Genomic DNA, 26,207 nt, shown 5'->3' with positions numbered 1-26,207 from the left:
TTAAACAATTAACTGATAGCACAGGTTAGCCAACGTGAAGCTCCCATAGCAACCGATAATAGAGAGGGCGGGGGGAGGGAGGGAAAGGGAGCGCGGGGGATACAATTAATTAATGTTCAATCAACATTCATTAAAAATTCATCTTAGCCCTGACTGGCACATCCTACACAACACCACAACAACAACAGCACCTATGAGCAGACTCAAGTCCCGCCACCCCTACAACAAGGTGGCACAAGAGATGCTCCGTTCCACCACTGAGGACCTATCCAGAAATGGATGGCTGGCGGCAGCCTGGAAGAGAGAGTGGGAGAGTGCTGGGCCAACCCATATCCACCACTACATCTGGGATCCAGGAGATGGCGCCACAGGAGACGATCTTCCACGCCGGCAATGGGTTCTGCTGAACCGTTTAAGATCTGGGGTTGGTCGCTTTAAAGCATCCTTAAAGAAGTGGGGCCTGGCAGACAGCGCTGCATGTGAGTGTGGAGACCCTGAGCAGACTGTTGACCACATCCTGACCATCTGCCCCCTATACAAACCACCCTCGGAAGCCAGCCTCTTTGATGTGGGACCAGAGTTAAGGGCATGGCTACAAGATACAGAGTTGGACCTCTGACGTTACACGAAAGAAGAAGAATACGCTTTTTCTGACCAAATTAACGTCATTGTATTGGTTCTTTAAGTTACTTGTGTGTACAAATTACATCTCACAACATTTCCATGTGTGTCTTCTTTTGGCCATACAACTGGCTAAACTATTAATATTTAAATACGTCAAATAATATTTAACTAACTCAAATAATTTAAATCCATGATCATAACCCAGTTAGCTTCAGTTTGTAGTTGTTTTAATTGATTATTCTTTCTATCTACTTTGTGGTTATCTTTCTACTTTGTCGTTTTAACTTTGTATTTCTTGATATCACTGTATATGAGGGCCAGGCCTCAATTAATTTCTCAATTTCACATATGCTCTTCCTGTGGCGCAGGACAGTTCAGTTAGTATTTGTGAACAGGCACAACTCTAAAGAGAGAGAACACTCCAATTTGATTATGCTCCATAGACAATGAAACCATGGTCTCTGATTTTACGAGGCCATAAAATGTTTGTGAGCTCTTACACCAAAATGAGGTTTATATTCTAGCATTGCCAGAAGGTCTGAACCAGAATTAAAACCTGTTGGGTGTAAGAGCTCACACAATATCATGGCCTCACAAACACATTTTCTATACATCTTCCATGTCAGAAAAAAAAACTATTATTAAACTGCATGTCTTTTCCTAGCCCACACCAGGGCAGAGGACCTGTCCCAATATCCAGACAGGAGTCCACACTTCCCAGCCCGAGCCTGGAACCTCAGTCCCTGTAGCGAGCGCTGTGCTGGAGGGTGGGCCTGGATGTGATGTTTGTAGAAAAGCAAGGAGGGTAGGCAGAGAAGTAACCCTGCGAGGCCTGGCCATGGAGCTGCAGTGTGGGCCGTGTGTTAGTCACCTGCTCCTGGCTACCGTGATGACCGTCTGCTCCCCTCTCATAGCTGTGGGGCTTTGCATGGCTGGTATTGTGAAGGGAGAGTGTTTTAATAAGGTTGATTCAGACAACATAAGCTCCCTTGATGAACCGATGTGAGAGGAAAGGACTACCCATTATGCAGTCACTTGAGTACTTTCTCAAGCAACATTAATTTCATTCAGTAATTTTGAGAAGTAGGACTTGCTTAATGTAAATCCTTCTTAAAGAAATCATGGCAGTGTAGTCTGCTTACTTGTACTGTAGTGATAAAAATATGCAGTTTTTTCCCTCCCCATAGGTCATGTGCGCCCTCTAGAGGTCTAGACACTACATTACCTGTCATGGTCACAGGTCACTCAGGGTTTGAGTGCCAAAACCTTTTGAAGTAGAGGGCCATAGAATGGAATGTAAACATGGGTTCTGGCCCACGGGCCAAAGAATGCTACTGGGCATTGATGATTTAGAACTAGAACTAAGTTTCTGTGTTCAAGGTGTTTGAAGGGTCAAATAGAATGTTGTAAAAGCCAGATTTGTTCCCTGGCTGATGAGAGTATGGCAAAGAGAGCCAGGTTTTGAGCAGATTTTTTTTTACTTGGTCATAATAGATTGACGAGTTTTCATTCATAACAACACATGGGTATTAAGGCAAAAATACATCAGAATGTTCTTATTTTTCACAGTATGGCAATATTTGGTGCCATTGGCATTTTATTTTGCCACCAATGTAAATTACACTGTGGCGTTATGTATTTTTCTTTGTTATGAAATTCTCCTTGTGTGGCTTTCAATCAATTCTTCCAATCTTCCAATTAACATTGCACATTTTTTACATTTCACTCTGCTACAATTTGCAATTGTGAAAAATATGATAATCAATAAAAAGCTGAAGCTAACTATGCATACCTTTGTTTGGATCCATATTAGTATAGGCACCCTATTAGGGGTGTAACAATTTCATTACAGAATTGAAAATCTGAAAACATTTTAGGCTCAATGGAGTGTATTGAAATTTAAAGCCATATAGATTATTCTCTCGCTTCTCTGGACGATTTTTCTCTCAGTTTAACTGGTGGTATGGTTTCACTACCTCATTAGAGCCCTGTAGTATGAATACATTTAAATGCATAAAGCATTGAATACTCAACATTTGTACTCTTATTGAATCTGAAAATGTATGCATCGTGACACCCTTACTACTTATTGGTTAAGCCCGCCAGGGTCGAAAACAAATACTGCTCACAGATATACTGCTAGATGTACTGCTTGAAAAATATGAGAGCAGTGCAAAGATATTACCGGCAATTTAACAAATGAAAAAGGCTTTCTCTGGGACCAGTGTTAAGCCTGTTATTCATTGCAAACATTTATTACAATTTAATGATGCAAACAACAGTAAAGTCTCTCCCTTGTTGGAACAGCTTCATCGTGGAATGAGGGAATAAAGACACAGAAGGGACAGAAAAAAAGTGTATTATGCTCCATTCCATTATGTATTTTCTCTTAAAAAAAAGAAGCTCTCAAATTCCTTCCATTGTAAATTTTGGCATCTGCTTCCCTCGTTGTTTGTACTGTCTGGAATACGATCGTTAAAAATCTAAAGAACAAGACATGCATAATAGTTTCTTATAATGCACAGAGATCCAAGGGATACCGCTTATAAAAGAAATCCATGTACGGTGGTTGTGTACATTTCATATATATATATGGTCCCTTTCCCGTGGGTTATTTCCAGGCCTAACTGTTGGCTCTGTTGGGACTACGTTCTCAGATATCTACACTTGGTCACTAAAGTCACCCTGTTAAGGTCTGCTCTGGTGGGGGAACTCACTCGCAAGATGGACTCCTAACGTCGATGACCACGAGATGTCATAAAACGCATCAACCACTGATTCTATGATATCGCTTTTATTTTCTCCTCCTCTCAATTATTAAGCTATTTTCAATCATTTTCATTCACAGTTAAATATTCTCTTTTTTTTTTGTCTGATCATTATTTGTGCTATCTAAACTATTTCAACCATCAACCCTCACTGGGTTTGAGAAAAAACGGTTATAGCCAATATTCTTTTGTATTAAAAAGAAAATCTCCACCCCCCCACGCTGCTCTAAAAGGGTCCCGATAAGACGTCAAACGTTTCCTTTCAGTTGTACGGATAGAAAAAAACTCCGGTTCCCCTAACAAAAAAAGTGCCCTAACGTCCAAATACATTTGACAAAAAAGAGAGAAAAAAAAGAATAGTTCGATTTTCCAATACATTGAGATAAATGCACAGCCCCCCGTTTCTATGAAGACGTAAAACAGCCACAAAGACAAATGTCTTCAAGTGAGAGCTGTATACGTGGCCACGCACGTTCCAAAAATAAAAGCTGAAGAATGACACAAACAAAAACGTGATCAATTAAATAATATGTCCTATATCTGCACGTCCTCCTCCCCGTTAGAAAAGTGTATTGCAATTGGCCATAGTCACATGGTGGCCATTTTGCTCTCATGTCACGCTCAGGTTGGGATTTCTTTCCACCCTGGAGAGATTTCTTTCCAGTAAGGAACGGGGTGGAAAGAAATCCCGACACGAGTGTGACACGAGAGCAAAATGGCCACCGTGTGACTATGGTCAATACTCTGTTCTCCCTCCCTCCCTCCCACTGCTCAGTGTGTGTTGTTGAAGAAGAGGAGGAGGGGGAGAGAAGAGGGGAGTCGAGAGAGGTGACTGGGTGGTGGGCGATGCTGCTGCTGCTATACCATTCAAATGTACAGATTTACACAGTTATAATGCAATATGATCACACTTGGCAGATGACGGGTGGGGGAGGAGGAGGCAAGAAATTAAATGATGGAAACGATATTAGAAAAGAAGATCAGTGTGAATGTCTATTGATGCATAATAGATGCTAGGTTACTCTCATAGGAAAGAACGAGGCGAGGTCAAGGGAGGAATGAAAAGTGTGTCAGTGAGTATGTATGTTTGTTTGTTTGTGTCGGTGTATAAACCAAATGTCCAACCAGTAAAAGTCTATTGGGTTCAAGTTGTACTGGTTTTTTCTTTTCCGATAGCAGAGGCAGACTTTTCTAACCATACGTGGGGCCGAGTATGGTGGTACTGGTGGCAGCGGTGGGCGTCTTGGGTGGTCTGGTTTTCGCTCGCCCGCTGGCTGATGGTGACTGTGGTGCTGGTGTTCTAGTCGATGTACTGGGAGAGCCAGCGGAAGCCCTCTCCGTAGCCCTGCCTCTTCAACACGCTGCACATGAACACCTCCAGTGGTCTCGTGTTCAGCTCCTTCATGGGAATGTTGCCCTGGAGGAAGAGAGCAATCAGGTGATGAGTGAGAGGGACAAACGATGATCAAACGAGATGGGAGAATTAGACTAGGAACAGCCGGGCGTCCTGGTGGCTAAATAGAAACAGCCGGGCGTCCTGGTGGCTAAATAGAAACAGCCGGGGCGTCCTGGTGGCTAAATAGAAACAGCCGGGGCGTCCTGGTGGCTAAATAGAAACAGCCGGGGCGTCCTGGTGGCTAAATAGAAACAGCCGGGGCGTCCTGGTGGCTAAATAGAAACACCTGGGGCGTCCTGGTGGCTAAATAGAAACAGCCGGGGCGTCCTGGTGGCTAAATAGAAACAGCCGGGGCGTCCTGGTGGCTAAATAGAAACACCTGGGGCGTCCTGGTAGCTTGGCAGGTTAAGCTACCTGGACATGATCACTGCAAAAAAAATATATATATTAGCTCTGCGCCGACTGGGCACGGAGCTGGCTGCGAGCCATCCATTTTCTGTAAGTCTGTATCGACGTCCGTCTGTCTCCCCAGAAGTAGACGACTCGCAGCTCATGCGGCTACATGTAGACGACTCGCAGCTCATGTGGCTACATGTAGACGACTCGCAGCTCATGTGGCTACATGTAGACGACTCGCAGCTCATGTGGCTACATGTAGACGACTCGCAGCTCATGTGGCTACATGTAGACGACTCGCAGCTCATGCGGCTACATGTAGACGACTCGCAGCTCATGCGGCTACATGTAGACGACTCGCAGCTCATGTGGCTACATGTAGACGACTCGCAGCTCATGTGGCTACATGTAGACGACTCGCAGCTCATGTGGCTACATGTAGACGACTCGCAGCTCATGCGGCTACATGTAGACGACTCGCAGCTCATGTGGCTACATGTAGACGACTCGCAGCTCATGTGGCTACATGTAGACGACTCGCAGCTCATGCGGCTACATGTAGACGACTCGCAGCTCATGCGGCTACATGTAGACGACTCGCAGCTCATGCGGCTACATGTAGACGACTCGCAGCTCATGCGGCTACATGTAGACGACTCGCAGCTCATGCGGCTACATGTAGACGACTCGCAGCTCATGTGGCTACATGTAGACGACTCGCAGCTCATGCGGCTACATGTAGACGACTCGCAGCTCATGCGGCTACATGTAGACGACTCGCAGCTCATGCGGCTACATGTAGACGACTCGCAGCTCATGTGGCTACATGTAGACGTTAGCTAGCTGGTGATGATGTGAGAATGTAAGAACTTGTACTTAGGTCTGGAAAAAGATAAGTGGTATCAGAACATCCCTAAACAAAACCTACGTTCTGGTAAAACTCCTTCACCACCCCAAACATAAACTATATTACTCTACCATCTAGATATGCTCTCTACTGTATACGTTGGGTTAGTGTGTCTTGTAACATCAAGAGGATGTGTGTCTCTTTAAGTTTGGTTCTGTATATCAGGGGGTTTATTGTTTGCACTCCCAGCCATAATCATGTAGCATGCTCTGAGGCTTGTGCTAGAGTCAAATACACCCGTATAACCATCTGTTGTAATACATAGTATGAACTCTATGATGGGGGGAGAAAAGCTACAGTATCTACTATAGTCGAGCAGTTTAACGTTTTTCACTGGGGCTACACATTCAGAAGAAACATTATCTTACAACCTAATACTTATGTTCGTAGTTTAACTAAATGTAGCCCGTTTTAGACTACTAAATCACAAGTACTTTACTTAGCCAACATTGCAGGAACTTGGTTGCCTTTTTTAGCCGATAACATAACCAACCACCAGCTTTCAATATTCATTTAGGTTGCCGATTACAGATGCACAAATAGATATATACAATTAGACATTCACTCACGATGTTCACACAATTTACACAATGGGTAATTACAACAGGTGTTTCAGCCGTGCTTCAAATCCTAAGTATAGCCCACACAGCCAAGCTCAAATCAAACTGGCAACGCCTTATCATGTTATCACTGTAAATATCACTATAATAATATTGATATTAAATTAACAGAAACTATTAAACATTTCCACGGCAATTGAGATTAGCGGTTACTTTTAGCAAAGCAGAGACCTGTGCCTAGTAGTTATGATATTGTAGCAATATTGCAACATAGTAAATGGACACACTGCTCTTCATTTTGTCTGCCTTGTCCTTGAAGCTCCACATGGGGGCAGAACACAAGTACACACACCAGTTCAACACACATCATCCCACATGGGGCAGTACACATGGCAATGGGTTTGGATTAGGGGTGTAAATACTTGACCCCACAATGATTCGATTACGATTCTTCAGGCAACGATTCAATGAATCATGAAATCTCTTGACCATGATTCGATTCGATGCGATGCAATTTAACCTTAGGATCGATGCATTGTTACACCCCTAGTTGGGATGCACTGCTACTGGGATTGGATATTGGGCTGATACCAGGCTAAAACAGGGTATTGGATATTGGGCGGTTACCAGGCTAAAACAGGGTATTGGATATTGGGCTGATACCAGGCTAAAACAGGGTATTGGATATTGGGCTGATACCAGGCTAAAATAGGGTATTAGTGTAGGAGAATCTCCCCAATATACAAGTCATATACAAAATTAAGAAATCACAACAAAGCTTTTCTGCATTTTCTAACATCTCCGAAGGTTAAAAAATATTTACCACATCTTGACCATCTTTTGTCCAATGACCCCAAACTAGTTTATCCTGTTCAGAGGAACGGCAATCAAAGATACGTAGTGGAAGAAGTAGCATCGGTACATCCGTGTTTCGGGGACATTTAAATACATTTGGAAGGTCCTACAGGTTAGCGCCGTCCCTCCTCACCTTGCCCGATGTGTGTCCATACAATCCAAACAGCTCCCGCAGCCTCTCCTCGCTGACGGCCTCTGGTCTGTCGATCTTGTTTCCGAGGATGAGGATAGGCACGTTTCCGATGGTCTCGTCCGTCATTAGTGCCTGGCGGGGTAAGAGTCGCGGGGTTATTTTCTGGGCAAACGGACTGTAACCCTAACAATTAACCCATTCTCTGCCACGCTTATATCCATCGCTGTTTGATCTCTGCCAGCACTGTAAGTCTATGGAGATGTTCACCTTCTTTGCAGGGCTATAACTTTTTTAATTGTATTGCTAAATTGACATTACTATGGCCCATTCAACATCAATTATCCATCGTTCAGGATGTAGGAACGTTTTACTTTTTCATTCACACGAAAATACCGTCTAGAATATAAATGTTATCGTTTTCTGCAGTATTTCCCAGAATGTGAGATATAGGCACAAATGCATATATTAGATCATCAAATGCAGTTTGATACCGATCAACGCTATATTAAAAATTTCAACTGTACATGGTCCTAAACGTTATGATTGATCATGCGCGGGTGAACGGAGGGGGGGGGGGGTCATTTATAATTCCGTGATAGTCGTTAGATGCTTCATGTAGTATGGGTGATATATTAATCAGAGCAGTTTGTATCGATAATGATAAACACTCACGCTGAAACTCACGGGATCCTCCTCTTAGCGTTGGGCGATGATACTGGAGCAAACAGATCCCAGTTATGTGATGGGGATCGAGGCGATCCATTTCCGGTTTGTATAATACGAATACACGCCCAAATCATGTTGTTTATTGAGTTATGGCAACGATCCATATCCACGGTGTGTGTATTGAGTCCCGCGACAATATACGAGTGGCCGGACAGAATAGGGAGACACACCGGGATCACAAGAGATCCACTTCCGGTTGCAACTCGCCGATCAGCCACCAGGTGGCAGTATTGTGTTGCAGGCTCAGAGTTGTGCTGGCTCAGACAGCATCAGACCAGCCTCCGTGATGGAAATATGAATACCATGGCGAAAATATGAAATATGATCAGAATAACGTCGTACGCAGTTATTGGCAGAATTCGCATGAACTTGAAACCCGTCGTATGACGTTATTGGCGGGGAAAGGGTTAAGAACAGACACTCGTCCAGATACTCACTTCAAGTTCTGTTTTGGACTCAGCCAATCTGGGGAGGTCTGCACAATCCACCAGGAAGACGATGCCGTTGATGGCAGGGAGGTAGTTTTTCCACACTCTGCGGGCTGTGAACACACACACACACAGTATTCAATGACAGGCATGTGGCGTTATTGTGCTGCTGTGATAACCATACGACTTCATGGAAGAGGCAACCACTTAATGTAAGAACTAGGAATGCCCCGATCATGTTTTTTGCCACCGATACCGATCGTCTATGAGCCATATCGGCCGATACCGATGGTTTTTGGTTTTGTTATAGCAGCTGGCAGTATTATACTGTAGGTCTAAGTTAACACAGGCATTCTCAATGTCTGGACTCCGGTCCAGATCCGGACCGAACCACAACTGTTTCTGGACTCTGAGCAAATTATACTTTTCATATGATTATGTATTATGTGTGTGACAGCGCCAACACGCAACGAGTCGAAATTCTCCGCTATATGCACTACAAGCAGCGTCTGTGCAATGTGCATGTCCGACTGCTGTGTGTCTGTCTACTCTGGTCCAATCACATTCCCCCACCCACAGTCTGCGAATCAGAGGCAGAGTAGGGCGGGTCTTCACTGCATGCTCATTGTCCCTTTCAGCAACCGGCTGGGAGAGTGCAGTGGGGCTGAGAGAGTACTCGTCTCAACTACACTTAACTACTCCGCTGAGAATTGGCTCATGTTTTTCGTGTCATCCATCGGTTTTCGCAATCGGCGACTAGAAAGCATTATTGGATTACAAGAGGGATGGAGGGGTTATACGATGCAAACTATACACAGATCAATCAGAAAATCAAGAGAGACCTAGAAAGATGGACAGTAATGCCCCTAGATTTCAGCTCAAGGATCGAAATCATTAAGATGGACATATTACCAAAGTTACTATACCTATTTAATACCACAAAAACAATTCAGGGAATGGGACAGACAGATATCAAGATTCATTTGGGGGGGGGAAAGGCCAAGGATCAGATATGTGACTCTACAACTACCAAAGGAAAAAGGAGGAATGGCAGTACCCAGTTTAGAAAGCTATTACTATGCAGCACAGCTTAGGACAGTAGCATGCTGGTGCAATGTGAATTATGAAGCCAACTGGAAAGATATAGAAACCAAAAGAGAGGGATTCAAGGTGCAGGCACTGATAGGAAATAGGGAACTGTTCAGAAGACAGGAACAACTACTAGACCCAATTACCAAATTCACTATAAACATATGGAACACAATAGTAAAGAAATACAAGCTAGAAAAATAATCCAAGATACTGAGATGGATAACACACAACAACAAATTCAAACCAGGGATAGAAGACCATGGGTTCAAAAGATGGGAACGGGGGGGATAACAGCAATATGTACAATGATAGAAGGAGGGGAGATGCAGACTCTACAAAAATTGAAAGAAAGATTCAGACTAGAGAATAGGGACTACTTTAGATATTTACAGATTAGGGACTACTATAACAAGGAAATAAAGCAAGACAGAGACAAAGAACAGAATGGGGTAATTAAGATAATGGTAAAGTCATACGAAGGACGGAAGGGTGATATCAGCACTATATCAGGCAATAATGGACAGTAAGGGAAATACAACATTGTATATAAAAGAAAAGTGGGAGAAAGAGTTAGAAATAGAGATAACAGAGGAGGAATGGTATAACACATGTAAGACACAACAATCAACCACAGGATCAAGGATATGGAGGGAGTTTGGGTGGAAAAACATAATTAGATACTTTATAACACCAGAAATACAGACGCAACAGCAAAGAAACCATGTTGGAGGGAGTGTGGACAAGAAATAGCGAACCACGCACACATATTCTGGAGATGTCAGAAAATAAGGCACTACTGGAAAGAGATAGGAGGGATAATAAATGAATAATAGGATACAAAATACCCCAGGAAGGCCAAGTGTTGTATCTGGGGAATCTATCACAGGAAGGAATTCAAGGGGAAGACAAATACTTGATTAAGATATTGATAGTGGCAGCCAAAAAAGCTTTAACTAAGCTGTGGTACAGGGTAGAAGTGCCGACGAAGGACCAATGGATAGAGATAGTAGAGGGGATACAGGAAATGGAGAGAATCACACATCTGCTGAGGCTGCAAGAAGAAAAGTTTGAATTGAAATGGGAAAAGTGGGAAGAATATAGGAGGGGAAAGAACGACATCACAGGGGATCGAAAAGGATACAAGGAAATTATGGAAAATGTAAATAAAGGATGCAAATATAGAATGGACCGAAGGACCCATGCCACACTTTTCTTTTCTCGTTTTTGTATATGTTTTAATTTTATTTCTTATTGATGAGTCTTTATAATTTTGTATGTGGAAATGTATTGTCTATGTATGTTGTTGAAAAAATGAAAATAAAAACTTAAGTAATATTTATATTATATATATAAAAAAAAAAAAAAAAAAAAAAAAAAAAAAAAAGCATTATTGGAATTCCCCAATCTCATATTTATACTGAATATCGGCCGATACCGATTGCTGGCCGATCGGGGCATCCCTAGTAAGAACCTAACCCTTTTGCCACAAACGAGTACAAACGTGGATGCGTACACGCGTACACACACAGACGCACCTTGTGCATGGCCTCCAAGGTCGAAGGTTGTGAAGGTCATGCCGGCGATCGTCAGCTCTTCCGAAGCTGGTGAAAGGCAAAACTTAGTTACAATCTCAAAAGAAACTCATTTGCAAAGTCAAATAAGCAGTAAGCTCACAAGATAGCCAAGATTGTCTGCATGTTCACTATACCAGCAAGGTTTGTGTTGTGTGTTCACTATACCAGTAAGGTTTGTGTTGTGTGTTCACTATACCAGCAAGGTTTGTGTTGTGTGTTCACTATACCAGCAAGGTTTGTGTTGTGTGTTCACTATACCAGCAAGGTTTGTGTTGTGTATTCACTATACCAGCAAGGTTTGTGTTGTGTATTCACTATACCAGCAAGGTTTGTGTTGCGTGTTCACTATACCAGCAAGGTTTGTGTTGCGTGTTCACTATACCAGCAAGGTTTGTGTTGAGTGTTCACTATACCAGCAAGGTTTGTGTTGAGTGTTCACTATACCAGCAAGGTTTGTGTTGCGTGTTCACTATACCAGCAAGGTTTGTGTTGCGTGTTCACTATACCAGCAAGGTTTGTGTTGCGTGTTCACTATACCAGCAAAGTTTGTGTTGTGTGTTCACTATACCAGCAAGGTTTGTGTTGCGTGTTCACTATACCAGCAAGGTTTGTGTTGTGTGTTCACTATACCAGCAAGGTTTGTGTTGTGTGTTCACTATACCAGCAAGGTTTGTGTCAACTGCACTGATGTTTCCTATAAGGTCTGTGGTGAAGCCTCGAGTAGATTTACTCCAAAAGCATCAGTCTTCTCATATCAACTCAAGAATGAAGTATTTTCAAACAAAGGCAAATAGTGTCTAGGAATACACTGTCCAGATCGGTCAGTTTTCTTAGCATGGATGGCTTTCAACAAATAACCATTCGAGAATAAGTGTGTGTGTGAATGTGTGTGTGTATGTTGGGTGGGGGCAATTGTCAACTCACTCGGATGTAAAGTTGGCACATGCTGTCCCAATCTGTCATCTTTGAGCATGTGCAGTAGCGTCGTCTTGCCAGCATTGTCCAGTCCAAGAAATACTAACTTGCCGGATTTCTTGTACAGTCCTGCAATGAAGCCACAACAAGCATGTCAAAACACAGTTGGAAACTTTCTTTGTAATATTACTTTTCAGAACACCCTGGTGCCTGGTGGCCCAACAGTATGCTTACAAATTAAAGTGATAGAGCAACTTTCACTGGCCCAGTTTGCCAGAGTGATCCACACACTTAAGTTACAAAAATCTACCACTTTACTCTGTGCTTTTCCTCGTCAGGTAGATTGAGAATAATTTCTTCTACTCAATATTGTATTGATCAATACATATCCATTTTCCCCGTATCAATATTACAATGAATGGCTCAACTTAAAACACTACGGCTCTGGCCTTTGTAGTCTTCCCTGTTGTTTGAAGCACTTAATGGATGGATGCTCATAGAAATGTGTACCAAATGTCATGAGTTTGTCTTATTCTACAATATTATAGAATGTAGTGTGTACTAAAATAAAATGTAAAGGCCTTTGGGAAGCAAAGTGTTAAATGAGACAAAATTAGAACCACAGGCTGACATTTATGATCCAAGACAAGAGGCTCAACAATCTCATGTCTGATATGACCAGGTTTCACAACTACAGACAGAGGCCCTACAGCACGAGTGTTTCACCAACATCTGTGCCTAAAACAGATCAAAGAACAACACTTGTGGCGGTCAGGTGGCGTAGCGGAGATTGCGCTCGTCACCAATGCAAGAGGCTGCGGTCTCGACTCCCGGAGTCAGCATTGCCTTGGCTTGGGCTGATCGTCATACTAACTCGTTTGGCTGAGTTAGGGGGAGGGAAGTCATGGGTGGGAATCTGGCGTTGTGGACAGCGACGCCTACAGGTCAGGTCTGGGCGCTTGCTCAGCGGAGGCAGGACTTGATGAAGGCAGCGTGACGTCCCACGCGTTACGCTTCACCAATGAGAGTCCTTGCTGCCAGTCACTGGCTGTCGCCACACGTGTCGGAGGAAGCGTGCGGATGACTTCAGGGTTCCCTTGTATCGACCAGTAGGAGAACATGCGCACAACAACCAGGCAGGGGAGGGGGGGAATTGGCACAACGACTAAATTGGGACCAGAAGAAAAACAGAGAAACACTTGAAAAGACACGCTAACAGGGGGTGAAGCCAAGTGAGCCTCACATCAACAACTACCAGTGCCCAGGGCTTGTGCTGAGGGAGTGTCATGGACTGGTGGTGGAGATGGTGTGCAGAGTGGCAGCTACCAGCTGAGATGAAGTGGCGGAAGTCAAAGAGCTTTTTTTTTACGAGCGTTTTGGAGTACCGGTAGTTGCCGTGAAGCTGTCGGGTCAGAATTACACTGGCAACATGATGATGACATGAACTGCTGTTTGGCTTTTGGCAGACGAGTGTCACCTACGAGTGTCACCAGGGTAGTTTAGTTAGGGTACAGGGTACTACATGGTACTACATGGCACTATAGGGTACCACAGGGCACTACAGGGTACTACATGACTCTACAGGGTACTACAGGGTACTACAGGGTACTACATGGCACTACAGGGTACTATTGGGTACTACATGGCACTACGGGGTACTACATGGTACTACAGGGTACTACATGTCTGCTCCTTTGCAGCACCACAAACATGGGAACTCTCTAACTCTTCCCCCCCCCCCCCCTTCCCCCCTTCTCTCTGAGTGCCCGTCTCCTGGCGCTGACTAAGGTGATGGATGCCTCGGGGTCTTGGCCAAGATTGTAGTGACTGCTCTACATGCACCTCCGAGGCCTTGGATCAGTTATTCACCGCCGTCTGTCCGTGGTCCTGTCAACTGATTAACAGTATTAACAGACTGTTAACAGATTAACAGTCACCGCGGTTTCATTGCTGGGTTAAGTACTTCTATTCTATTCACATAATACGCCTACTTCATATATCTACTCCATTCACATATATGCCTACCACTTGTATCTATTGCTATGTCCGCCTACTACAATCTCATGAGCTGTCTAACGCCTGTCCCGTCTCCCTATGACTTGCTGTCCTGGAGTGTTGACCGGAGTGTTGGACGTCCCGTGACGAAGGCCGGGAGGTTGCGACCCCCTCTGCGTGCCCCCCTGTCTCCGGAGGTCTCGTAGTGGTGACCGGAGTGCCGGATGTCCCGCGATGATGTCGGGGAGTTCGCGACCCTCTCTGCGCCGCCCCCTATCTCCCTGTCTCCGGCTGTCCCTGAGCAACGACCGGAGTGTTAAATGTCCCTTGACTAAAACGGGGAGGACGTGACCCTCTTTGCGCCGCCCCTGTGCCTCAAATAGATTCGCTATCAGCTCTATCTTTAATCTTTCAAAATGTTCAGTTGCTATCGCTATTAGCTCTATCTTTAATTTTTCAAAATTAAATACAGTTGCTATTGCATGCACTCATCTGTGTTCCACTACACACATGAGTGCATGCTTACCAACTGTCCGTCTGCAACACTACTATCACCAACATCTAAGAAGGGAGATCCCCCCTTGAATGGCCCTTCTAAGGTTTCTCTCCTCCACACTGCCTGTGGAGCTTTTTTCCCTATTGTTAGGTTTTAGTGAGTTTTTCCTTACCTTCGCGTGGGGCATGTCTGGGAGTGCTTGCATTCTTTCATTTATTTGCATTCATCTAAAAATGTTTGGACCTTATGGTGTTCTTGTTCTGTTCTTGACTTATTGTTATGTTTTCTTCTTAAAGAAGATCTGTACGGCCCATGGGGACATTAACGTGTGTTGTCGGGCCCTATAAATAAATTTGATTTGATTTGACCTGAAGCCTAGTGCAGTCTAATAACAAAGGAAATCTGGCTAGTTTCATTTAAAAATATATATTTTTTTAAACAAGTACATTTGTTTTGCCACTGCTGGTATCACAGCATACAACTTTGTGCTTACAATGTTTTGGTCCTGTGAGTGTGAATGTTATTTTCTATATATATATATATATATATATATATATATATATATATTTTTTTTTTCCCTAGGGAGGTCCTGGAACAAACCCTCTTGGGTTTCTTACATCTCCTGCACATTACCTGACTTTCTGTAATTCTTTAAAATTGTAAAACATATATTTTGTGTGCAAATGAATCAATTAAAACTAAACTAAACATCACTTCATTACACATTCACTCCAAATGATTCACTTGTTTTGGTGCTGCTACTAGCATAACACACAACTTAAATATAAGTAAGACGAATAAGTAATAGAAATCTAAATACATGTATAAAAATAAACGGGTTATTGAGAGAGTGAAGTCCACTCAACTCCTGAGGATACATATTGATGAATGTTTACACTTTAACTCATTCCCCGCCAACAACGTTTATATATGTGATTGGGCGCCATCCTTTGAACGCCAACCACGTATATATACGCTATTTGATCGTTTTTCCCTTTTCCCCGATATTTTTATTCATTATTCATCCGGGGACCTCTGTGTTACCATAGGCCAGGGAATGAGTCAGATCGCCAAAGTGCAATACCGGCCGCATCCAGCTAGACGGCGGTATCGAGCACCCTTTGAAACCTTGTATCTTGGCCTGTGCAACGGTCAAATGTCTCCGGGCGCACTTTTCTTTGTCAGGCGAGTGGAGCGGTTATCCCGAACGCATTGAGAAGCGTCAAATGCCTCCGATGCATCTGTTGTTATGTTGGCGACACGATCGACACCAATACTGGGACTCGCAATCAGATAATTGGAATATTGTTTTTGGGGTACATCCTAGTGAAGGTAAGGACTATATGATATCAATGCTGCGTTGATCCAACCATGTCTTCACCTCGATCGCTACGTGTTTGTGTAACGTTACTCCACAACGTATGCCGTTGTGTAACGTTCTGGGTTCTAGGCCTAGGAACCACTGTCTTTCTGGAGTTCTTCACCTGGTGGTTGGTATTTGCACTCATTGTTGGTCACTTCTGATTCGCTGTCTATTCACTGATTGAACTGTCACCACTGGTTGCTGTCACTGGCTGTCACTTTGCCGTCACTGATTGATGCATTGGAATGTCAGGAATGTGACTTTATATTGACCCTATGTTTCCTTCTTTCCTTGTCGAGTCTTCAGACTGTCCTGCGTGCGGAAGGAGTAAGGAAGAGTGCTGACCTTCCCGTTGCTGTTATTATTCTGTTGTATTATATTTAAGCCTTTTCTCTCAGTTGACTCTCTGCGTTTTCCTATGCTTCCTGCATTGCTCTGTGTTCTTGTATTAAAAGACACCCTATCGAAGTAAGAGCAAACCACATCTGTTTCTTTTTATTCCTCAACTATTGAAACCGGCATTGCTTACCTGCACCGTAACACCGTTGGTGACGATCAAAGTAGGCTTGGGCGGTATCACTTTTTTCATACCGTTATACCCTGATTACCTAATACCCCGGTATACGGTATATGACGGTATGACTTTCATTATCATCAGCGGGGGGGGGGGGGGGGGGGGGGGGCAACCCGTGTTACCAAGTAAACAAATCACGGAGATGGCCAGTTCGCCCGCAGCATCTAGTGCTAACGTTAAGCTCTCAGAATGGTAGCAGTTCTCCCGCAGCAATCTAGTGCTAACGTTAAGCTCTCAGAATGGTAGCAGTTCTCCCGCAGCAATCTAGTGCTAACGTTAAGCTCTCAGAATGGTAGCAGTTCTCCCGCAGCAATCTAGTGCTAACGTTAAGCTCTCAGAATGGTAGCAGTTTGCCCGCAGCAATCTAGTGCTAACGTTAAGCTCTCAGAATGGTAGCAGTTTGCCCGCAGCAATCTAGTGCTAACGTTAAGCTCTCAGAATGGTAGCAGTTCTCCCGCAGCAATCTAGTGCTAACGTTAAGCTCTCAGAATGGTAGCAGTTCGCCCGCAGCATCCTACACACAACAACAACACACACTCTCGTTACCACAACGCTTTACGGTATTTTCACAGCACTGTCGCAACATTACCGTAAAGCGTGAACACCGTTGTGATCATACACAACACTACAGTTAGCTCTCAGAATAGCTAGTTAGCCCGCAGCACCAGCAACGGTAAGCGTGTCTCATTTAATTTCACTCACTGAAGCGGGGTTCCCCTCCTCCTCCTGTGTGTAGACAACCAGCTCTGCATGGCTCGCCCCACTAGTGAGGACTGGTCTCGCCCTCTGCTGGCGTGTGTGTGCACTACAACAAAACTCCGTTTAGACGGTATTGATTTTCAATACTGTCGGGATTTCTAAATACCCTGGTATACCGTAATACAGTCATACCGCCCAAGCCTAGATCAAAGCATCAAAAAATAACCCCCCCGCCACCTTTCATGCATTCATGACGAAACATAATACCTATTATATAGATTTGATTATGGAATAGTAGCGTGTACAGGCAAGAAACTGCAACGTTTATAGTAGAATTGACGTATAAGGCTATTACTCAGCCTTTCGGGAATTACCCCAGACCACGCTATAACTATACTTATATTCACCACGGTATAACACGGGAACGTATGGATGAAAAAATTTATTATTTTTCACATATTTAACGATAGAGCTGATGTCAGGCACGCAGTATCGTGTTACCACATTCACTGGCGAGGCTGGGAGCAGCTTCGATTATGTGTTTTGGACTATAACGTTTGATCAATAAACGCGATCGATATTTGGAATGGCGATCAGGAATTGGATTAATATTTTTGCAGAACATCTGATGTGAGGTAAGGAATTTATATTACGAATCTTGGGTTAATCAGATGTTCCTATCACCGCCATCGGAGCGCGTGTGTGTGACGTTAGCGCTGAGCAAGTCACGAATAAGCGATTTTTCTGCCCGCTTCTCTAGCGTGCATAAGTACACATATACTATCGATAATCTAGCGTTTATTTGAAAACTATTCATAAATCAGCCGAAAAATTACAACGTGTTTTGTGTATTCCACTAAAGGGCTATTATCGCGGATTTCTCTGGAATTACTAGAAATCTCCAAAACTATACTCTTATTCAAAACGGTATAAAACGGAAATGTACCGATGAAAAAACAATCCGTTTCATACATGTTGACTGCAAGCAAGTCATTGATAAGTGACGGGTGTATTAGACCCATAGCTATAATTTAAGATAGTTTAAGCGTTCGCAAATTTCCCCATCCTCCCATTGACTTCAGTGCTGGGACGCTAGCTGTGGGTGTGGCTCTGAATGAGTTAAGGGCCATATTGATTAATTGATTTAAATGTACAAATATGTTGGTTTAGTTTTCAAGTTGAGGCTTTTTCTTCCACTGCTCACCTTATCGTCTTTATTTGATCCTCATACATTACTGTATGTTATATGGTGTAATACTTTCCCTAGTTATCTTGAGAAACCCCAGATCTTACAGAATAATGTTATACATGTCATAATAATTATATATATATATATTATAGACACATTATTAACAATAATATATCTTGGATATTATCATCCAAGGAAAATGCTCCCACTGTCTTCTCCACAGCTACAGTAATTAGCTACAATAATTTTATCTCGATTATCTTGTTTTCATGATCGTGGGAAGCCAAAATTGTAATTGAAACTAGATTAATCGCCCAGCCGTACTGTATAATACATGCACTTTTATTTTTGTTAGTAAACCTTTACGGGTTTGTAAACCTATATTTTATTATCCGTTTAGTGTCTGGGCCCCTATTCTCAAGCTCCAGATAGCTTATCAGGGTGTCCTGTTTCACATATGATTGCACTTGTATTTTAACTGCATGATTTGTGAAATAACTGAAACTGAACTTTGTGCCATTGCTTAGGACTGTAAACAAATACCCATTCCCAAAACGGCACAACTGCCTTTAATTAAAAAGCTTTTTCATGGAAAATGAAAAGAATGGACTGCCTATGAACAATTATTAAATTGTTCCTGCATTCAGTTTGAGTTTTGTTCCATCTTTTTGAAGATATTTTGAGATCCGACTTCTTTTTTTTAGATTTATTTTAGCATTTTTTACAGCTTTATAGGCCATACAAGACCGACAGAGGAGAGGGCGAACGGGAGAAGATGTGGGGAGGACATGCGACAAATATCGCCGGGAGCGGGAGGCGAACCCAGGACGGCCGCGTAGGTGTGCGAGGCACTATGCGGTGCACCACGATCTCCCGCGATTGAAGGTGTGTGTGTGGACTCTGTGTATGCCGTTTACCGTTGGTGGCGGGGGGGGGCCCACGGTCGAAGCAACATTTCATATATACACGAGGAGACATAATACCAATAATCTAGCGTTGATTTCAGGATGATTAGATAATCAGCCGAAAAATTACAATGTGATAACTGGATTACACTAAAATGCCCTTTTCTCGTCCTTCATGGGATTTACTCAGAATCACCCAAACCTCTGTTTTTTGCATGTTGACCAGAAGCAACTCACTGACAGTCGACAGCGTTATTAGATCCATAGCTATAATATAAAATATAGTTTTAGGACTAGCAAGTTTGGCATTCTAAAACTATATCCATTAAATAACGCACTGGCGCTGAAGGGCATCAGCGCCGCCTGCTGCTGGCGTCCAATGTGTTAAGGTTCCTTTTTCCAAAATTCTATGCTGTATTTGGGAAGATGTCATCAGGACAGACTGCTCAATTATGGCAAAAATCATAATCACAATTATGTTGGTCAATATTGAGATCACAATTAGGGCTGGGCGATATGACGATATTATATAAATATCGGGTACAGTTCATTAACGATACACTTTTTAAACGTATCGTGGACATCGTGATGTTTTGCCCAAGAGGCTTGTGTTGCGTCAATCTGGTCCACACGTTGACACTTTTGAACAGCGCCGCCCCACACACACACTACTGCATCAAAAGTTACTACTTATGATAACAAAGGCATTCGTTTTGTGGCATTGACGTTATATAGTTACACTTTCAATAACATCAGCGTATTTACATAGCAACGACCGAGGTCGACCTAGATATAGCAAGCATTAGCCGTTCATATCTCAGCCCGTGCTGACTCCGTTGTGCCCATTCTGCGGTCTGTTAATAACGTTTTCAATCAGACAGATGTATGGAAAGGCTTTTATTATAACATCCGTTGCAGTAAAATCATTATGCCTCCAGTCGTTTAGTCATTCTGCAGAGCTAAAAGCTAAACGTCGGCCGCGGCGAGCTACCGCTGCCATTGTTATTTTCATTGAGCTCTCCAATGGCGGAAGTAAAAAATTAATACGCGCTTGCCGATTGGTGCTAAGAACAGCAGGGCGGGTGCAAGCGATGTGACGTAATTGGCAGACGCGACTGTCAATCAAAATGATTCTGTTTGCCGACTGAATGAATATAAACGTTATTAACAGATTGCAGCATAGGTACAATACAGTACAGCTCAATACAACAACAGTCAACAGTGGACTGGAGGATGCAGACCAGAGAAAGACTTTCGTCTTGTTTACATCAGGGTCCCCCATTTTCAATTCATCATATTTCATATCTAAATCATATAATATCTCATTGCTAAATATATGCAATATATAATCTAATAATCCAATAATCTAAATCTAATATATAATATAAAAATGCTAAATGCATGGGTATTTTATTTTGTCTTTAATGTTAGCTTGCAAACTCAAATACTGTCTTGGTAAGCCTCATAATGAATTGTTTGGGGGAAAAAAGAAAAACATCGTGATGCGTATCGTGTATCGCCGAAAGGTCAGAAAATATCGTGATATCATATTTAGGCCATATCGCCCAGCCCTACACACTACTGCATCAAAGTTACTACTTATGATAACAAAGGCATTCGTTTTGTGGCATTAACGTTATATAGTTACACGTTCAATAACATCAGCGTATTTACATAGCAACGTCCGAGGTCGACCTAGATATAGCAAGCATTAGTCGTTCATATCTCAGCCCGTGCTGACTCAGTTGTGCCCATTCTGTGGTCTGTTAATAAAGTTTTCAATCAGACAGATGTATGGAAAGGCTTTTATTATAACATCCGTTGCAGTAAAATCATTATGCCTCCAGTCGTTTAGTCATCCTGCGGAGCTAAAAGCTAAACGTCGGCCGCGGGGAGCTACCGGCGCTACCATTGTTGTTGTCATTGAGCTCTCCAATGGCGGAAGTAAAAAATTAATACGCGCTTGCCGATTGGTGCTAAGAACAGCAGGGCGGGTGCAAGCGGTGTGACGTAATTGGCACTCGACTGTCAATCAAAATGATTCTGTTTGCCGTCTGAATGAATGAAAACGTTATTAACAGATTGCAGCATGGGTACAATACAGTACAGCTCAACACAACAACAGTGGACTGGAGGATGCAGACCAGAGAAAGACTTTCGTCTTGTTTACATCAGGGTCCCCCATTTTCAATTCATCATATTTCATATCTAAATCATATAATATCTCATTGCTAAATATATGCAATATATAATCTAATAATCCAATAATCTAAATCTAATATATAATATAAAAATGCTAAATGCATGGGTATTTTATTTTGTCTTTAATGTTAGCTTGCAAACTCAAATACTGTCTTGGTAAGCCTCATAATGAATTGTTTGGGGGAAAAAAGAAAAACATCGTGATGCGTATCGTGTATCGCCGAAAGGTCAGAAAATATCGTGATATCATATTTAGGCCATATCGCCCAGCCCTAATCACAATTATTTAGGGATGCACCAATCACGTTTTTTGCCACCGATACCGATCACCGATCGTCGTGAGCCATATCGGCCGATACCGATCGTTTTTGATTAAAAGAAATTAAAATGTATTTTATATAATTTTTTTTTTTTTATAAAAAAAGATTCTCCGGAGCTGCAGCTGGACCTATACTCGAGTAGCCTCGAGCTACGGCCAGGATTCTCCGGCGCTGCACCTGGACCCTATTGGTATAACGTTACTTAACTGTGCTCAGCAAGCCCTCAGCTCGAATACGCATCGAATCAGTGTTATAAGACATTGATATCAGGAGCTATCTGTAGCTACTGCTAGCCGGATATATAACGTTAATACAACGCCTCAGTGAATTATTTAGTTCAATGGGACATTTCGTTTTTAACAGTGAACTAACTTGCGCTAACGTGAGCTAACAGCTAACAGCTAACAGGTATCATACCTACCTACTATACTTGCTAGAGCGTTTGTTGATGTCAGGAGCTATCGGTAGCTGGCCGGATAGATACCGTTCGGTTAGACAATGCCTCATCATGTATAAAAGTAAAAGTGAATAGTTGACTGGGTCATTTTGTAACGGTAGCTAAGCTAACGTTAGCTCAGGGAGACGCGTCGCCGACACGCCGTCCTCCCGTGTCTCACTAGACTAGACCCGTGTTTACATGCGTGCGGGAGGGGCTGGACTCGAGAGCAGACGCCGCACCACCGGTGTCTGAGACAGAACTCAGCGACAGCGAGTGATCGGGTTTGACGATCGGTGAAAATAAAACATTATCACCGATCGCATATTTATACTGAATATCGGCCGATAACGATCGGTGGCCGATCGATCTGGGCATCCCTACGATTACTTTGGAAACATCGTGCATTTATCAAAATAAACAGTTGGGTTATTGAGTGAAGTTCATCAAATTCCTGGGGGTACATAATGATGAATGTTTAAAGGTGCTATAGATGACATTTGTATGTAGTGTAATCATTTTAAAAAACATACATGTTTAGAAAGGTGGAGAATAAAAGTATTGTTTCCCCCGGGCCCCAAACATTTATAGACTAGACTACAATATGATGCGGGGGTGGTGAGTTGAAACAGTGTGTGTGTCCCCGACCCCACTTCTATGTTTCAATAAATTATTTGCATTTAAAACTATTAACGCTGACTCATTCCTTCAGTCCACTCAAAATTATGCTAATATTCCTTATGTTGTTTATGATATTAATTGAAAATAGCATATGAGAGTATTATATAGTAATAATAACACATGGCGATATACTAAAAAGCTATTTTTAATTTTTGGCTGGTGAAAAATCTGCCTGGCTGGTAGTTTTTAAAATCTACCAGCCAAATGGCTGGTAAGTCAAAAAGTTAAGTTTGTTCCCTGGCGACATCTAGTGGCTGAATGTTATCTATAGCACCTTTAAAATCATAATCACGATTATGCTGGTCAATATTGAGATCACAATTATTTAACATGATTACTTTGGAAACAACATGCATTAATTGAACTTAAAAAAAAATCCTGGGCGGCTGATTGGCGCAGTGGGCAAGGCGCTCGCCACTAACGCAGGAGATGCTGGGTTCGAGCCCAGCTCTCGCCGTTGCTACCGGCTGGCCGGTCGTTCATACTAACACAATTGGCAAGTGTTAAGAGGGTGGGAAAGCCGGTGGGTGGGGATTGGACGTTGTGGACAGCGACTCCTAACAGGTCGGTTTGGTGACGCTGGTGCGGCGGAAGCAGGGGGGGCAGCGTGAGCCTCCCACGCGTTACTCCTCGCCACTGAGAGTTCGAGCTGCTGCGGTGAAAAGATGCGACAGGCTGCCTCCTCGTGTACCGGAGGGGACACATGATGCAAGGCTTCTGTCCTCACTACAACCGACCAGTGGGAGGCATAGTCTAGCAACGCTCAAGACAGGGGAGGGAAGAATTGGATCATACGAAATTGGGATGAGAGAAAAATAGAAAATGGGGAGAAAAAGTGGATAAAAAAAATATATATAAAATGTCCTTGAACTTGACCTGGCATAAACAAATTGACCTGGTTCAAAGACGATTATCTTGCTTTCATAAATTGTTGGAAGCCAAAATCGTAATTTCTTTTATAAAATCTGATTAAATGCCTGGCCCTATGATCGGCCTAGTAGGTTGCATGCATTTCTTTACCATATTCTACTCTTAACAAGTGCCCTTCACTTCTGACTAACTCAGCTCTCTTATTAAAAACGTCATGGTTACTCATCGGAGCACAACGGCAGCAACATGAACCTGTTTGACAAGCAGAGCGAGACCAACCACCTCACAGCACCAGCCCAGCTAGAGACACAGAAACTACAGTACAGAGAGGACAAAAGGCGGGGCTTGGAATTAAGGACGGCATTCCAATATCGATAAAAAATGTGTCAGAGATGGAATAAATCTAGGGACAGTCCCGGGGACGGTAAATGGAAGGGAAAAGGGGGGATTCAAATACAGTCACATAGTTTGGATTTAGGAGGATTCCTCTTTAATTCTGGGCTAATGGTTCTGGTAGTTTGGGGACAGTTATGAAAAGATTTAATTGTAAGCCCTGGGATATAGGCTAATAAGACACTACAAGATCTTGACCAGTGATAAAGTCTGTCAAAGACACACATAGAAGGCTGGGTTGAAAATCATAGGAATTTGGCCCAAAAAAAAAAAGATTAAAAAAAATTAAAAATACAACTTTGATACTTTCAAGAAAGCTTGTAGTGTGGATGAGCCATATGGGAGAGATGCCTCTCTGAGTCATGACTGTCAGATTAGCTTGGTACAAAGCACACACACAACGCCTGGAGATTCCTACCACATTCTATGCAAAGAGGGAGTTCTAAGAACTAGGCCTGCTATTGACCACATTATTCACACAGCGGCTGTTTTACTCTTTCCAGAAACCCAAACCGAGCATGACATAAGAGCAAAACAGCCCCCGTGTGTATACGGCCAATTGTACACAATTGCCCACCTTTTCACCTGGGGACCAACATGTAGGAAGACAGCAGACGTTGAAACAATTACAAGTTGGAAATTGAATGTTATGAGAGGCAAACAGGCTTAACGTATAGGGATATTAAGGCTTGAGACAGAAATAATGAAATTGTACTTAATAAATTATCAGTAGCTTTTGTGATGTGAAATATGGAACTTTAGAATACAGATTCTGAACGGATACAGTATTCTCTTGTTAACAATATCACAGGCAAAGACAATCAAGAGGTGTGTAAAAGTGTTGGCGTGTGTGCACCTGTGCTCACCTAGGAACTGTAGTACGCTACTGAAACCACTATAAATCCAATCAAATATGAAGGACATATCCGGAGCTGTTGAATCCTGAAAAACAATAAAAGCAGTGGTAAGAAGAGATGAATCCAAGAGCACACATTGAAACTGTCAACATTTCATGGCAGGACATTTTCCTTCTCCTCGTGGGAAGCAACAGTCGTGATTGGAGGATCAAGAAAAGAGGGCAGGGTTTGAGATAGGTCAACTGTCTGGTTGGGGTTGTTCTGGGATTAGTCCCATTTTTATGCGAGAGGTCTTTCATCCTCGACAACGACCCACTTTTGTGAGAAGACAAACTTGTTTTTTTGTTGTTGTTACCGTTGACCAAACAGAGCCAGGTTGGTGTTCTGGTTAGCCCTAGCTCTATAGGGAGGTGTAGTGGTTACGTCATTTTCGTTTTTTCCTGTTCCACCCTCTGTGGAATGCTATGTATTTCCCCATTGACCATTTCTAAATCGGCTCGTTTTAGATAAATAAAGCCTTAACGTTGGCATGGTGTACCTTTCTGTGCGTATTTATCCACAATCTATGGCTCAACATGAAAATATTCGCAATTAATCGTAAAGGTAGCAAAATAACAACGTTTATGTTTTCGTTCGCTGGGAAACTACACTGCTATTTGGCGCTGCCGACTGACGTCACCACAGCGTAGCCTTCTGCCTACTAGTCACAGACCTAGGATCAGATTTCCCTTACATTCCATAACAATTCGTACAATGGGAAAATAACTGACCCTGAATCTGTGGCTAGTATCCGTTTCACCCAACACTAGTGCTCCATGATCATAGCCATTTATCTCTAAAGCTAACCACTATT

At 42.9% G+C, this 26,207-nt stretch overlaps 1 protein-coding gene across 1 annotated transcript in view; it reads right to left on the bottom strand.

Moving 5' to 3' along the window:
- Positions 1-2,846: 2,846 nt before the first annotated feature.
- The window catches only part of sar1b (secretion associated, Ras related GTPase 1B), a 35,113-nt gene continuing 11,752 nt past the window's right edge, over positions 2,847-26,207 (bottom strand). Inside the window, exons 2-7 of the mRNA XM_084320674.1 lie at positions 25,364-25,439; positions 12,384-12,503; positions 11,421-11,486; positions 8,803-8,906; positions 7,640-7,771; positions 2,847-4,809 (exon numbers count right to left, since the gene is read on the bottom strand). Coding sequence (XP_084176800.1) covers positions 4,693-4,809; positions 7,640-7,771; positions 8,803-8,906; positions 11,421-11,486; positions 12,384-12,503; positions 25,364-25,421 — 597 coding nt within the window. The 5' untranslated portion in view covers positions 25,422-25,439 and the 3' untranslated portion in view covers positions 2,847-4,692. The remainder of the gene's footprint in view (positions 4,810-7,639; positions 7,772-8,802; positions 8,907-11,420; positions 11,487-12,383; positions 12,504-25,363; positions 25,440-26,207) is intronic.

The sequence above is a fragment of the Notolepis coatsorum genome (assembly GCF_963971535.1).
Source record: "Notolepis coatsorum genome assembly, chromosome: 8".
NCBI lineage: Eukaryota > Metazoa > Chordata > Actinopteri > Aulopiformes > Paralepididae > Notolepis > Notolepis coatsorum.
This window is presented reverse-complemented; position numbering and strand designations above follow the sequence as displayed.